Here is a 15,801-nt window from a genome sequence, read left to right as displayed (position 1 = left end):
AAATAAAAAAAACAAATCAAATTAACTCATTATTAAGGAGATATATTTTAGATATGGCATGAAGTTGTCTTGTCACCTTTTCCACAAAGCGAAGATGTTTTGTTCAGAGAGCTTAGCACGGCTATCTGAACAAAATGTTGACCTACACTGGACTGGTTTTAGTATCTTTCATTTTTCGATGTGCGGCCCTTGCTGAAAAAAAGACCGGATACCTGGGGTTTACAGCCTATTCCAATTTAAACAAACAGTCAACAGGACAGAGCAGGCAGTAATAATCCTTGGAGGTTTACATGAGTCAGGTTACAAGTGCAAAGTGAGTTTATCAAAACAACAAAGCTTATACTTGTACTTTTAATGTAAGTGAAGGTCGTGAAGGCTGTTTAGAACTCCACCTTTAAAGAAAACACCACAGACATGACAGTGACAGGTGAAGAAAACTCCCTAAAAGCGTTACACAACTTTATTGAAGATTGTGTATAAATACACATGCACATTTCAAATGTAAACCCAAGTGAACTCAAGTGCAGCCAAAACCTGGAAACCCCAATCATGCAAGGATGCCTGGATTTTTTCGTACAAAAAAGTCCCAAAAACATCCTTTATTTAAAAAAAAAAAAAAAAAAGTAATAAAATAAAATAAAAAAGATATTTCCTCCCTGACAAGAACAGGCTTTGCTAACTAATATTCACGAGGTCAACCCCACCCTTTACATTCCTAATAATCCCACTCTTGTCAAGGTTGTAAATATATTGTTTCCTTATTAAATGCTTACATATAAATAAATAAAATTTATCAAATGTGCACTCACAGAGTGAACTCTTATATACAGTACGGTATAGGTCTATTATAGCAGTCATGTCTCACTCATTCGGGAAAGGGGAGGGGGGGTAACTCAGCCAAAAAGCGAGGCAAAGCACAGAGATGCCTGTAAAACGGCGTGGTGCACACATTGCAAAGAGCCTCACTCCACCATGGAGAATAAATGCATCACTGATGGAGGAATATCCTGCAACAATCTGCCACTTGATCACGATCCAATATGTTGAAAAGGCTTTTTTTTTCTTTTTCTTTTTTAAAGGTGGACTCTTCCCTAGCCTTAACCCCCGTCCCCAAAGCGCAAGCATTCAGCATCCAGCTAGAGTCAAAAGGCCAGAGAAGCCATCACATTCAACCAACTGGAGAAAGCGAAACAAAGGTGGCTCTATAAAGAACGAGAAAAAAAAGGCATCGATCGCATACATCTGGTCAGTGCTCACTGCGCATACATTCTGGCCCTCCTGTGGATTACAAGAAAAGGGGAGATTATGTGGCTGTGATATGATAAGCAGAGCTTCCTGACTATTATGAACATTCAAGTGTGTTAGAAGGGGTCATGCAAGAGAGAAGAAAGATTGAGAGTTAAGGCTGAGGTGATCCCGACAAGATGTGACATCAGAGAAACCACACCTTAGAGGTTGGGATGCAGGCTCTGAAATTCACTGCACACTATGTTGATTTAAGACACCATTCCTCCTCAATTTCTGGCACATCAACTAATTCACTTTTAGTTTCAAAAGGTAGCTGGAGGGCTCTCGCCATGCTGTTTATGTGCGCATTTATAAATGGCCAACAGAGGGCGCCATAAACAGCTGGTAGTGAGCTCGCCGACGCTTACGCAAACAAGGTCACAGCAAGGGGAGCAAAGCTCAAAAGTTTGGCATTTCATACTTAAAAAAAAAAAATAAAGGAATACAAAAACAGGCATCCAAATTGAGGATGCGCGTGGCCTGCACTAATGAAGGCAGCTTCCTACACTTTGTGTTGTTCATCAGAGAAAGTCACATCACATTCATCTCTGAGCTATACTGCAGTGCGTGGCAATACAACAAAAGCAAAATGTGGATGGTTGGTGATTGTGCAGTTCATACATCAGCACACATACTGTTCAGTGTTTAAAATATGTACAAACTCAAGATACTAAAATGATAACTTTCTCTCAGAGATATAAAAGACTCACAACGCAAACTGCTCTGACGTAGCCTCAGAATCAAAGACTTCCTAAAGATTCCTTTAGAAACAAAAATGTAACAGGTGACTCTCTGATACACGCACGCACGCACGCACACAAACAGTGATTCAGCCACAGGGGGAGGGCCCTGAATTCTCCACGTACCACTAACGCCACGCCCACATTGGCTGCGGTTCGGTCCGAGCCACCCGGCTGGGTCTGCTGGCGCCCGTTTGCCATGCTGTGTGTCCATATGGCTTTGGATGGAAAGATCCCTCTTTCTCGCTCTGATTTTTTATGCCCTCGCTTCTGTCAGTTGGCGCTCATGGTGACATCTCGACTGGGCACCTCCTCTTCTTCCTGTTCTGGCTCATTGTCATTCTTCCTGCACTTGTTCTCATTCGGGTCTTCGCTTTGCGCGGCGGTAGCAACAAGAGCGGCAGCAGGAGAGGCGGCGCCCTGAGAAGATGAGCAGGCGCTTCGTCTCTCTTCGTTCTCCTCGTCGTCGTCCTCTGCTGCTTCTTCTTCTTCCTCCTCCTCCTCCTCCTCCTCTTCCTCCTCCTCCTCCTCTTTCTCGCAGTCGAGCGCAAAGTAGCCGGTGCCTTTCACGGTGTCCTGGCGCTGGTAGAAGAGCACGTAGCCCGCTTTGGACTGGACATGAGCACAGCGAAAGCATCAGGAAATAACTGCTAACTCACATTAAGGTGGCTTTTCTATAAACTCAGCCTCCATTTAGAAATGTGTTACACTTGCAAAACCTGCACTGTGCTCAGCTTAAGTGGAACTCCATGGCATTGCTGTACAAACATGAGTTACTACTTGGACTGTACACCAATGTAATGTGGAATCTTGGCCCTTTAGTTATGCTAAGCAAGAGTTTTTCACTGATGATGTGCATCCAATCCCATTGAAATGAGAATGACTTAAATAGTCAATTAGACATACTTTTAGGATCATTTAACTTCAGCAATACAATTAATTTAACTGTAATGTGTGTTTGTCTTTTTGATGGCTATAAAATTGGACAGCAATAAGCACACTCACCACTATTTGATCTTCACTGGCAGGCGACACGCTGCTGTCATCAAAGTTGTACCACTTTCCATCATCTGTGTTCTTAGCGTAAGCAGTATCTAAGCCGGGCAAGGTTAAAAAAAAAAAAAAATTAAAAAAAACATTTAAACCATAATTATTCCAAACCGACACATGCAATAGTGTTGCAATTAAGCTGTTTTGGGAAGCAGCAAAAGTTTGCAACTCTTACAGTGGCCTCCCCCCATGCCGCCATAGTGGTTGGACACGGCAATAAGGTCGTAAAGACACGGTCCACTGTTGGGGTTGATCAGAAACTCCGACATGTCCAGATTGCTGCGGGAAAAACACATAAGAAATGTGAGTGACTCGGAAGGACGATGCCAGTTGAATGATTTGTGCACCTTAGTGGGAAGTCAACAAGGGAGTCGAGTTTATCCCTCATGTAGCGGCTGTAGGAGAATCTCTTCAGATGGACCACCAGCACTGGCGGCAAAGACCAAAGGTCCAGTTTCTTGGTGGCCTGTTGGTGCTGCTTACAGTTTGGACAATACCTGCAGAAACATGTCATAATGTTGTACTGACTGAGTATTAGGTGTCTATTAGCCCATTAAAGCATTTAACAACATACCAAGGGTCCTCGGCTCCCAGTTTCTCCTTTGTAGTGAAAAGTTCAATGCAGTCTTTCAGCTTGAAGAAGGCCTTCTTCTGAGGCTTGTAGTCCATGCTCTCATGCTTGTCAAAGTCCTGTTTTAAAAATACCCGATACCCTGAAGATACTTAGATAAGCGCTCCACTAGTGCTGCCGGTTTTACCTCAACAACTGTGTCGTCAAAGTACTTCTTCCTCATCTCGGGCTCCCAGTCCAAAGAAAGATAAGAACGGTCTAGAAGAGGATGACAAAAAGGAATGACGAATTGATTCGCTATTATGAATCTACAGTACAAGAACATGTGAATACCTACCGCTGAGCCGTAAGTGTCCCTCATCAAACCGGATCTGCCGTGTGTCGTCCGTGATGAGGGAGAAGTCCGTCTTTCCCATGTTGTTGAGCTGGAATGTGAAAAGTCTCTTTCTGTTGTGCCCGGTGATGGCCTGCTGGCCTTTGGTGGAGTTCTGCAGGGCGACCATGCCATTCTCTAGCTCGTTATCTCCGCCAACAGAGTCCTCTGACTGGCTGTTGTCGTTCTCCGAGGGCAGCTCTTGATCCTGACTGGACTCATCGTCCTGCTCGTCGGTCTCCATCTCACCTGAAACAAGATTGATGAACAGGTCAAACCAATATGAGTGTTTCGTGCGTTTATGTGTGGTGAGTTATGTGATGCACTGACTTGGTGACCCCTCCTCCAGTAGGCCATTCGTAGTGTTGCCATTGACAGTGTGTGGTTTGGTGGACTGACTCTCTTCGCAGTCATCCTCATCTTCCTCTACAGAGGATCTCACAAACCGGCTGCAAAAACAGGCCCGTTTTAATTCACAGCAACTCCTCAGCGGCAGCGTTAAAAATGCAGTTAATGGACTAGTTTATGTTTATTATCTTTGCTCTTGTGGTAATAACCCACCAGAGGCGAATTAGCAGCATGTTGTAGAGTTTGTCCTCGCTGAGCGTCCTGGGGACGGCGATGAGGAAAGGCAGTCCGAACAACGGCGTGCTGGTGTGGTTGTATCCCGACTGTTTATACTTTTCCCTCAGGTGCACAGGGATGACGACGTGGTCCGTGTCCTCCACCCGGTTCACCGCTACCTCAAAGCTGGCGAGAGTTAAGATGCACATAGGTCACGTTAAAAGACCTACAGTAGCAAATAAACAAACTGCACACTTGTGCAAGGAAAGGTTTACAGCCTGGTGAGAGGGTAAAAACATGGTACTTACACGTAGATGTCATCTCTCTCCATGATGCTGCTGAGATTGTCATTGGTGGCGAAGATTCGATGAAAACGGTGGCTGTAGATGTCTGTAACAATCATCTGAAGGGAACCCAAGAGAGAAAAGTCCACATGTGGAGGGTTGAAGCATGGGCCAAGGAAGAATGCATTAGCTTTTGGTGCAGAGCCAGGGGATTTGCTTCCACTTTTGCTAACTTTGCAATATGAGTCAACATTTTTCTTAACTTTTCAGAGAATAATGCCTGAATTCTAATGGCAAATTTTCCGGCATACACAGTGGATGGGTAACTATGAAGCTATTCAGTTTGGTGCCAAATTAGGATTGTTCAGCCTTGGCAGAGGTTTGTCTTTCTGGTTCAATAACAAAAAGGACAAAAACATCACCCCACGAGATGGTGAAGCTGGATGACCAAGGACACTTTAAATGATTAAATGTCTACAGTGAGATGTCTGTTAGTGGAAAAGGTCAGCATTTTAATGTCATAGCTCTTAAGGAGCTGGAGCTGACTGTATAGTTCATACTCAAGCCTGATGTGTCACCGATTATGACGTATCACCAATGAATCAACATCGGTGAATATGTAACATATATTCACTCTTTTTGCTGCGCCGAGATTCTGTCGCTCCGTTCCTGTGTGTCTCTGTGCTGCACCCTGCCAGAGTACCTGGCCCCTCCCCCTCACAAGCAAACCACAAGGTGGCGCATCCTATCTCACTCACTTTGCTGCAGCAGAGACTAGAAGGGCAAAACGATGAAACACGCATTTTTTTTTTTTTTTTTTTTTTTTTACACCATGGTAAGCTGTGACTTTGTAAAACAATATGACGTTAAGACTTTAGAGCCCCATGAGAGTAACATCCTGACAGAAACACAGGGCCCGTCAGGGAGAAAATTCTGGGGTTTTTTTGTACACAACTTCTGAGAGTAACGTTGTAACATCGTGTAAGTTGCATCTCTGTGAGAGATAGATGCAACTGTAAATCCACATCCACCATTATCTAAGACCATTATACAGCGTTTTAAAGTTGTGTAAAATATCTTTTTGAGATAAACAAAGATAGATGCAACTGTTAATCTACATGTCCACCACGATGGATGTTTTGAAAGCATCTACATTGTTACGTAAAATCTAATTTAGTCCCCTGTATTAAGTCCAGCAACGTGACGCATGTTTTCATTATTTCTTATTTTGTTTGCAGTCAACTTTTTTTTCCCCACGTTTTAATGTTTTCTTCAGCATTTGATTTTGAGCTGTTTGCAAATACTCAGTGGCTGCAGATGGGACTTTTCAATAGCTAGCAAATATGACTAATTTATATTGTTAAGATGTTTTTGTGAATTTGCCTTTTTATAAACACAATGTATTAGTTTACAATTACCTCATGTTATTTTAGTAGTCTTCTGCTCCTTTGTGTTGAATCATATTTGGGGTACTTAAAAAATGTATGTTCATGTGTATATCAAAGCTCTTATTTCATATATTGGCTTTTTTCAGCCCCAAAAATCCCATATCAGTCGAGCTCTAGTCCATACCTTCTCAGCAGGCACCCCAGACAGGATGGAGAGGGAGGTACACAGGTCAGAGATGTACCCCACCTTTGGCACGGTCAGTTTGTACTGAAAAAAAAGTAGTCTATATAAGACTAAGACAGGAGGATGTACAAGACTCTCCCTGGTAGTGACTGTTACCTGTGTGGGTTTGGCCAAAGGGTCCAACCTGACTAGATAAACCTCCAGTGTGCGCTCCTTCTTCATGGGCAAAGGCAGTGTCAAGTAGCAGAAAGGATCAAAAGTCACAGAGACCTTGGAGCACACAGGACACACCAAGGTGGACTTAAACAGACCATGAAAGATGTCCACAATTATGGAGTCGTTCCTCTTAATGTGGTTCTCCCAAGCTTCCTCTGCCACCACCTGTCAGCAACACCATATTAATACATTGTCAACACCCCCATAGGTTGAACAAAAATAATCTTCCAAGCACCTTATCAGGCCGGCCGTTGGCATCTTTTAGCTGTATGTAAGGCTTCTTCCTGATCCGGTTCAAGTCCTCGTGAAGACCATCCAGGAGAAAAGCAAGCAGTTCATGAGAGTCTTGCTGCTGGTAGCCTGAGAATTGAGGAGCAAAGCGGCCCACCTGTGTCTAGAGAACACAGTCATTAGGGCAATAAACATCTTTGTAACAAAATGTTTTATGTAGACATTCAACCTTGAAAGGCCTTGGGGTAACGTAGCTGCATTTGCAGGACCACAGCTGCTTTATAAGCTCAGCGTAGGCTTTGGCAATCTCTCCCTTCATGCCCAGCGGGTTGTCTGCATTCAGCTCACTGGTGTACTTGTCTTTGAGAAAGTAGTCCGTAAGGGGAGGGATATTACTTAAACACTGAGGACACAGGAGCAGCAGAGGACAATGTTAATTACAGAGTGGATTCAAGCTTAATTTATAATTGAAGAGTCACACTCTCATTGGCTGAGACATCATTCTTCTTGTCGTTTCATCAGGTCATCTCTCAACATTTTGGATTAAAGTCAGCCCTTGCAGCATAAGCCGTTACCTGCACAGCAGAGTTCATGAAGCAGGTATTGCCCAGGTTCGACAGTCCACAGAGGCCCGGGCGCTCACTTTGCCTGCTCTGCTCAGAGTAGTCATAGCTGTTACTGTAGGAGTGGTAGGATGGCAGGCTATAGGTCGAATTCTTCACGCTGCAATCAAGAGGACACGTGAAACAGTTGATTAGTTTGCTGAACTGATAAAAGCACAGAAAAGGTCATGAACACAGAGAGACAAATATTGCTATGTCTTTGTATTACACAGGTCTCTAAAATGGCCATTTCTGTTAACTTGTACGCCTGCAGCACGCAGCAGACCTCTGAGAGGGCTGCGAGGCAGCATTGGTCGCTTCCTGCTCCCACTGGTCAAGAGAAACCGCCGGGATGGTGGCGGAGGCACTGGCCTCACAGTTCAGCACGAGGTGGTCCACCCTTCGGCTGTCCAGCTCCACCGCTTCAGACCTCAGGCACCACCAGCAACACAGGAGCATGACATCTCAGCCCCGCCCCGGCCCTTGCCGGCCTGCATGTCTCTACAAAACTGAACGAGCGGCAGCCTGGGTTGAGATTGGTTTCATGTCCGGGGCGTGCAAATCCTGGCGTTAGGCCAGGCAAAGTAGAGATCCATTCTCTCCTGAAGAGTCTTAATGGTACTCCAGCACAGCCCAGTCCAGTCCAGTCCAGGGAAGCCTGACTCCCAGGTTTACCACAAGATCACTTTAAAACAGTTGCTGTCCTCCACTTGGAACTTATCATTTACATCTTCAGCAGCACCTGCTTGTTATCTTGCTATCCGCTCTACTAGTGCAGCCCTGTCCTGTCCTATACTTGTGTCCTCTAGCCCGGGTCTCTTGCACCTCCCTCTGGCCTGCCTGCTGCTGCTGCTGCTGCCGCCACCGCTCTACAGCTACCAGCAGATATTTATAGCAACGGCAAGGATGCTCAAGAGTACTGCTAGTGAAGCTAGAGGTGCACAGGGAGAGAGAGAAAGAGAGAGGGGGCAAGAGGCAGAGGAGGGGACAGTACAAGAGGGTGGGGGTAAGAGAGGGAGGGGGCTCTGACAGAGGAGAAACAAGATGGGGTTGGAGGGAAGAAGCCGATAGACTGCATCCAGCTGAGGCTGCAGTATTGACAAGCCTCCCTGTAAATGTCCATTGATGCATGTTCGTACACGTAATCTATTACGTTCCAACATTTTGGCACTGTCCTCTTTCATGCTCTTTAATATGCCATGGTTGACTCAAGGAGTGCTTTTAAAGAGGTCGAGAAAGTGCATTTTTATGACACTGGCTGCTGATGTGTGGGTAGAGGAAAAAGAAGAGGAAAGTAGATGAGGAGTATTCTGAAGGTCACTTGCCTGCGAGAACGTATGCATGGCAATGAGCTGGCAGGAGAGGGAAGAGCGAAGAAGAGTGAGGGTACGTTGCCTCAAATGACAGCGACACTGCTGTTACACAGCATTGCAACCACAATAAACTGATAACTCCAAAAATGAAAAAAGTGTTATGCAATGCGGGGCCATTATGTATGAAAAAAAAAAAAAAAAGGATGAGACATGCATAATTTAGATGAAACAATGGCGCTGGCACGACAGTGAATCGGGGACAGAAGAGCTACTGCGAGTAAACACTCCAAATCCACAAAGTCATGAATTAATGCATGTAAGAACACCTCACTTCTTTATGCATTTAAGAGTTAGATCCCGCAAATAAAAACCATCTCATGCAGCAAAACACATGTCAGGTGAAAAGGAGGGGACGACAGCTCCACCCTCAGACAAGCAGTGCTCTCTCTAGCGGAGGGCTTACGTAGCCACCAGGTTGTATCGCTTTAACTGCCAACCTTCACAGATGCAAGTTAAAAAGACCCAGCATGACGGCTCTCTACTCAAAACTCTCTTGAATCTTGAAAATGCATGGTTACGGTCACTACAAAGTACCCCACCAGGCATCTTCTAATTTTTTATGATATACAGCATGTACCTGATGTACCTGCACTGTAAAAGAATGCCTTTTAAGTGCCACCTGTTTCCTGTAATGTAGCTTGACTCAGTTTGTGCATGGCTGTGTGAAAGCAATGTATGTCCACAACGTGTTGAATGAAACATGTAGCTTTTCTTTTTTTAAATGCTATTGTTTTTGTCGCCATCAGCGTGACAAAATGAGGCAAGGTAATCTGAAATGTTTCCACAAATCTCATAAAGTTTTCAAAGCGTTTTATTGATACTTTAATAACAGCAAAATTCATAAGTTGCAGCTACCTACTACAGGAGTCCTCCAAGGAAAATGCAATATCTTTGTTGCATTTTACCAGTAAATAACCACCACCAAATTAAATGTAAATGTATATTTAATCAGGAAGTAATGTGGTTTCCTTTATTTAATAATATACACAATCAATGTATTTTACCTTGGGCACGATTACTACTAGCCAGTCAGTCAGTAACGGGTAGGTCAAGAGGTTAGCGTAGGCTTAAAAATGTTGGGAAAATGTTGCATAAACCTACTGTATACACACACATTAGGATGAAGGCAGTCGTGGTGAAATTGACAAACTGTGCCACACTGTATGTGGGCTATTAACTGACACAGATAAACGCTGACTAAGACACCTAGAGGCACCAGAAGGCAACTAGCAGAGAGCACTGCTGTCTCCGGATTCCAAAGAAATCAATCACACTTGCCTTGCTGTCACCTCAAACAATTGAAACTGCATCCTTAGCAATTTGCTTTAAGCCCCAAACCCACAGCCAGAGACAGACCGGCTCGAGTTTGATTGGATATTCAAAACTTCTTCACTTCATTGGCAGATTTTAGGGGAAATATGGGCAATAAATACAAGTTGTCGGTAGGTCCATCTCTGGCTGTTGGCACCCACACCCACCCCTCAGCTACTCAAGCCTTACTTCCTGCTGTTGAAGCTGCTGTTATGATTGTTTGAGAAAGATGAAGGCGAGATCTTTGGCAAAGCAGAGAGATTGGAAGCACCAGATGACCTTCAAAAAGATAAGAGATCAGAATAGATCATGAGTTAGCGTACAGCAAACAGGCGGGCCGCTGCAGAAAGGTGTCAAGCAAATAAAAACTGAGATGAATCCAAAATAAAGTGATATGTCGTAGAGAGGAATGAGCATATGTTGTGGCCAGTGTTGACATTTTCTATTTTGCAGTGATCTAGCATCCCGAGGTTTTGTCACTAGTGGCTGCAAACTGCTTGTTAAAGTACTTTGCCACAAATAAAACAATGTACAGTAAGCCACGTCTGCTCTCACTTGGGTGCGTCTGAGCCTCGGGGCCATGTGCCATCCTCATTCTTCTGCTCTATTACGAGAACCTGCAGGAGACATCACAAAGGAAAAGCTGAGGCGGTGGAAAGAGAGGGCCTCCCGCTGCTATTGCTAATGTGAAGACAGCCAACATTCATGATGGATGAACGTTTCGGCAAGCATTCAGTAATGCAAGTGCGTCTAAAATGTGGTATCTTTTATAGCTAACATCATCCAGTCTGTTCAAATCCAACACAAAAGTAAGGTAAGCTACCTGGTACCGCTGACATACACGCATATTTTCACCAAGCTACTGTACATTACTCTTATACAGGTGCTCCTCGGATGTTCTGTGTGTTTCACGGTTAGACGAGCGCTCCCATAAATTAATCCAAAAATAATTTTGGTCCGCTTGAGAACTAGTTACATCACATGCCGGCAAAAGAATATAGTGTGTGCCTGCGCAACCACACTGAGGAAGAATAACGTCGCTTATTCGTTAAGTTTTTGCACTTTCTTAGATCTCCCAAGCAGCAGTGTGTCAAAGAATTCCTTTTCTTTGACATCACCTTGGAAGTGACGCCCATCAACATTTGCCGCTCTTAGGGTACCAATCGGTCGGACATCGCAATCATTAAGGTTAAAGATTATTGAATGCTAATGAATGATAGAGGGGTCGTGAATTCTGTGCACTGTTACGAGGAGAAGAGAAGGTTACCCTGGGACAGTATTTTTAAGACAACCGCTGGAAGAAAAGCAAGGAGTTGTTCTCTTTGTATGACTGTATTTTACATCATGTGGTCCTTAGCAGCTCATTTACATTGAAATGTCCGGATACTATTTGGGCCAATAGCGATATCAAGCCGATATCAGCACGAATCATACACTTTTAATAACTTACTTTGTAGTGTTGAATGTTCGGAAAGGCTTGATGAAGTGATATTACTCAAACAGAGAACAACAACCAGCAGCAGTAGGTATAAGAAAAACAGACTCATTTGCTTCTTTATGCATGTGGGGTATAGTTTTAGACCGCACGTTGGCCTAGTGGTTGTTAGCATGTTGGCCACACAGTCAGGAGATCGGGAAGATCTGGGTTCGTTTGGGCATCTCTGTGCATGTTCTGTGGGAGTTTGCCGTGTAACGCTGCTTCAAATGCCCGATGAGTTTGGTCATATTGAACTTCCCCCGGTTCTGTGCCTCCACGGGACACTTGTGCATGACAAGTGTTGCACTTGGCTGCAAAATCTTTTTTGGACTTTAATGAAGAATACACACGGCCGACATCACTCCTACTCCAGGCTTAACACGTCGGCACATGCTGTTGTTGTGATCACGTGGGCTCTATTTTTTTGCTGGTATCCGCCCGATATCACTATCAGATCGGAGTGCCTTTAAATTTAGGTAAAATTTTGGTACAAGTTCCGACTTACGCTCAAACTCAACTTGTAAGACTTGTAATTTAACTCGTTCGTAACTCGAGGACCACCTGTATACTTTATGGTGACAAAATAGTGGACTGTTCTTGCGTAATGAGTGGAAAAGGCTCCTTACCTGTCCTTGGTAGAGGCCAGCATCTTGGATGGTGCTGTCGGGTTTGTTGAGAGGCTCAAAGGTGTTGCTCATGTACCTATTCCAAAGTCTGGTTTCCTTTTCATTGGGGATGCTAAACAGTTTCCGCATCTCCTTCTCTATTAGATCTACAATAGAGAGATTGAATATGAATTAAGCGTAAGAGCTTTGTGTCCGAATGCAAGGGTTATAGAAACAGTGTTTTTGTCAGTGTGACTTGCCTATTGTGTCAGCTTTGCTAAAGCGCCTGGTGATCACATTGTCCATGTTGCTGTCCTCGCATAGCTTTAGCTCTGTCAGGTACACCTCAACCTTGCAGTGCTTCACAAACATACCTTGCTCGACCACCTTATGAAGACACAAAAAACAAGAATATGAATACGTTAAATGCTAAAGAATTACAATATATACTGTGTAGGTGGAATTGTGGTGCATTTATAGATTTATAGTCATAATAGATTTCTTAGCTTTGAACAACAGCCACTGCACTCCATTCTGTCAGGCCATTCTCTGCATATCAGACACTAAAGTCAGCCCTATCTGCACATTATAGCAAATAATTCATATTAATAGGTTTAAATTTGAAGCATTGGCGGTCACTCAGCTGACAGTTAAGAGTGGAAGGCCCAAATTAGCAGCACCTTGTGGAAACAGCTGAGGGGTCCCAGCCTATTTATTTCAACACTGCACAGCTCCGACACACACACACACACACACACACACACACACAACTTCACAAATGTCCATGAGAAATCCAATAGTCATGCACACGCAGCTCATATTCAGCCCCCCGTTCCCCCCTCCTTATCCCAAACCTAAGATCCCCAGTGGGCCCAACATCCAACGTGTCCGTGAGCTAAGAGTAAAAGTCGTTGCCAAGCAGAATTCTCCAAATCAGAGCAGAGCCAAACCCTTTTATCCCTCCCACCCCCCTTCCCGGTGACATACTCAATCTGCCTCTCTCAGTATGACCTCAGCGGGCCTTCATCCACTTGGAAAAAAAAAAAAACAAGGACGATCATTCCACCGGTGTTAGCAATCAGACAAGAAACGAGCACAAATCCCTGTGACTATAGTCTTTAACACGTGTGTAGTCCACCCACAGACGCCATCCTGACACTCCACCCCCAAGGACTCAGTATGACGACTCCATAGGAAGAAAGGAGAAATAAATAAAAGACATGATGATAAACCTCCTGCATGTTGTGTCTCGCAGCTCGCTCCATGTAGCTTTTCAGTCATGCAGCACGTCGCCTGAAAATAGAAACCCTTTGGCCACCTGATACATCCCAGCGCATACATGGCAAAATGGGAGGGTCAATGGGTGAGGGGGGTGGAGGGGTTTGGGTTTGGGTGGGTGTTTTTTTTTTTTTTTTTTTGGGGGGGGGGGGGGGGGGGGGGGGGGGCTTTGCAGCAGCCATGACAGCATGACTAGCCAAATGTGTGGATGGGATTTGACACAATAGATCCTTTATAAGTGGTTTGTTGCTACTTGTCTCACTGTACCTCAAAATAATACAGGGAATAAGTACATACCAATAAATGTCTGCCATTTACAACAGCACGACAACACTATAAGAGACGGTGCACACTGTGCACAATTACAAATAATTAGGTTGACGCTTCCCAGAACAGACGCACAAAGCTTGATTCCACAAGTCTTGCAAGTAAAAACAACCACCACTTGCTTCTCCCCATCCACTCATTCTCCGAATGGTCAAACACTTACCTTGCGTGCAATTGGCTCCTGACCCTCCATCAGCCCGTACCAGCTGAGCAGCTTATTCCAGCCATCTGTCGGCACCAGGATGTAGTCCAGCTCATCAATGAGATGTTCCTTGATAGCCAGAACATCCCTATCTAGAGGTACAGAGGGGGAGAAAGGGGTAAGCACCACTCACAAAGCCGGCAAGTGGCTTGACAATGAGCATCTCCCGCAGCACAAAACACATAGATGGTATGCTGGAGAGCTTTCTATGAACCCTTGCAAAAACAACAATGTTGCTTTGTATTCTCTTTGTGGCTGTTTGCCAGAATGATGCAGCTATTCTAGTCTTCCTGTCTGAGTAAGTGTGTAAACAAGTCTTACCTCTGAGAAGACCAGAGTTATCAACTGGCCCAGGGTAGACATTCTGGTCCCCCATCTGATATTTGTCCCAGCTGTCAAATCCCACATATTTCTTCCACTGTTTGAACCACTGACTGTCTACCAGGTACCTGCAGCAACAAGAAGGAGACATATTTTGGAGTTTACATTAGTTATAACAATGTTTTGGACACTACATGCTTAGAATGTCCTTGGTTTTTAATGGTTCTTCCCATGGAGAATGGAGACGATTGCAATGCTATGCTACCTTAACATTTGAGATGTAAACATGAGCGGTAAAAGTGGCACTGTTAACGCACAGTTGAGGTCGAGTTGCTCAACTTGTGGCCAGCTGGCGCTCTGATTTTGACAGGTGCTTCTTTTTCAGACTCCGCCCTAAAGAAGTCGACGAATGAACCCACTGACAGTTCGGCACGCTAGCCAAATAGCTACTAGCTATCTTGCACGATCATCGCAAATGACATGGTACTTCTTAAAGTCATAGATTTACAAGCTGTAAAATAATACAGGCGTGATCAACACAGTCACAAATAAAGAATGCGAAGTAAATGTATGAATGTGTGGCCCCAAGTAGTGTCTAACTGAACCGACGATAACTGACACACATGCTAGCTAGCTCAAAGCTAACTGTCAACACGGCCCGTAAGCGCCACTTTCCACAAGCTTCATGACGTTGACAGTCGCTGCCGAGACAACTGGCGGTCGCGCTGCACTTGTCCAAAAAGTTCAAACTGAAGTCTCACCAAGTGTCTCCCTTTTTTAGTTGCGTTTTCATTAGTGCCGCGACCTCTCCTCTCTGGGTTTCCAGATCGGCCGCTCCTCCTTCCGCCATCTTTCCTCAGTCATCCCCGGGTGCATGATGGGGGAAAAAGGAGGGTGTCTCGAGGGCACGTTGTGGGTGACAAGCCAGTGACGCAAAAACTGTCAGCCAATCAGAAGACACCAACGACACTCGCGCTGATAAGTGTCATTCTTTTTCAAAGGTTCTGACGAATTAGCATGTTTTTGTTAAGCTAAGTCATAAAAAGGTACCTGGGCCTTCAGTGGGGACTTAACCAGCCAGAATAAGGGTCAATATATATAATACATTCAGACAAATATAGAGTTTAAATTGTAAATGTAGGTCAGCCTTTTGCTCAGTATCTACATGCATGGCACCACACATTTTTACACGCAGCTTTAACAGTAAAACAAAAAAAGAGCCGGCTCTATCCGGATCGTTTGCGAACGACACTACCGCCTGAATCCATTGATTTTTCAGTATGCGGCCCTGGGTGGAAAAAGTTTGTCGTGTCGCCAGTATTTTTCCCTCGTAAGGACTTGTCAATACAGCTAAATTGCTTTTCAAAGTTACTGTGAGGATAGTAAAGTGCTTCGCTGTCAGATTTTACATCTTTAT

General features: G+C 44.4%; 1 protein-coding gene across 6 annotated transcripts; it reads right to left on the bottom strand.

Annotated features, from left to right (window-relative positions):
- Positions 1-445: 445 nt before the first annotated feature.
- LOC129168259 (ubiquitin carboxyl-terminal hydrolase 15-like) lies at positions 446-15,291 on the bottom strand. 6 transcript variants are annotated; one of them, XM_054753326.1, is made up of 22 exons: positions 15,146-15,291; positions 14,385-14,512; positions 14,025-14,155; positions 12,517-12,643; positions 12,278-12,423; positions 10,730-10,791; positions 10,364-10,453; positions 7,464-7,611; positions 7,118-7,291; positions 6,893-7,051; positions 6,598-6,822; positions 6,442-6,525; positions 4,894-4,988; positions 4,583-4,771; positions 4,352-4,470; positions 3,986-4,270; positions 3,836-3,906; positions 3,652-3,767; positions 3,425-3,574; positions 3,253-3,356; positions 3,033-3,121; positions 446-2,639 (listed from the first exon to the last, which is right to left on the bottom strand). In XM_054753326.1, the coding sequence occupies exons 1-22, from the start codon at positions 15,232-15,234 to the stop codon at positions 2,301-2,303; spliced, it is 3,120 nt and encodes a 1,039-aa protein (XP_054609301.1). In that variant the 5' UTR covers positions 15,235-15,291; the 3' UTR covers positions 446-2,300. The 6 variants fall into 6 exon arrangements, with proteins under 6 accessions (XP_054609301.1, XP_054609302.1, XP_054609303.1 ...); XM_054753327.1 differs by lacking the exon at positions 10,364-10,453; XM_054753328.1 differs by lacking the exons at positions 10,364-10,453; positions 10,730-10,791; positions 12,278-12,423; ... (2 more) ...; positions 14,385-14,512; positions 15,146-15,291 and adding an exon at positions 7,777-10,330.
- Between the last annotated feature and the right edge of the window lie 510 nt (positions 15,292-15,801).

This window comes from Dunckerocampus dactyliophorus, chromosome 15 (genome assembly GCF_027744805.1).
Source record: "Dunckerocampus dactyliophorus isolate RoL2022-P2 chromosome 15, RoL_Ddac_1.1, whole genome shotgun sequence".
Taxonomy (NCBI): domain Eukaryota; kingdom Metazoa; phylum Chordata; class Actinopteri; order Syngnathiformes; family Syngnathidae; genus Dunckerocampus; species Dunckerocampus dactyliophorus.
The sequence above is the reverse complement of the archived record's forward strand: the minus strand, read 5'-3'. Positions and strand labels throughout refer to the sequence as shown.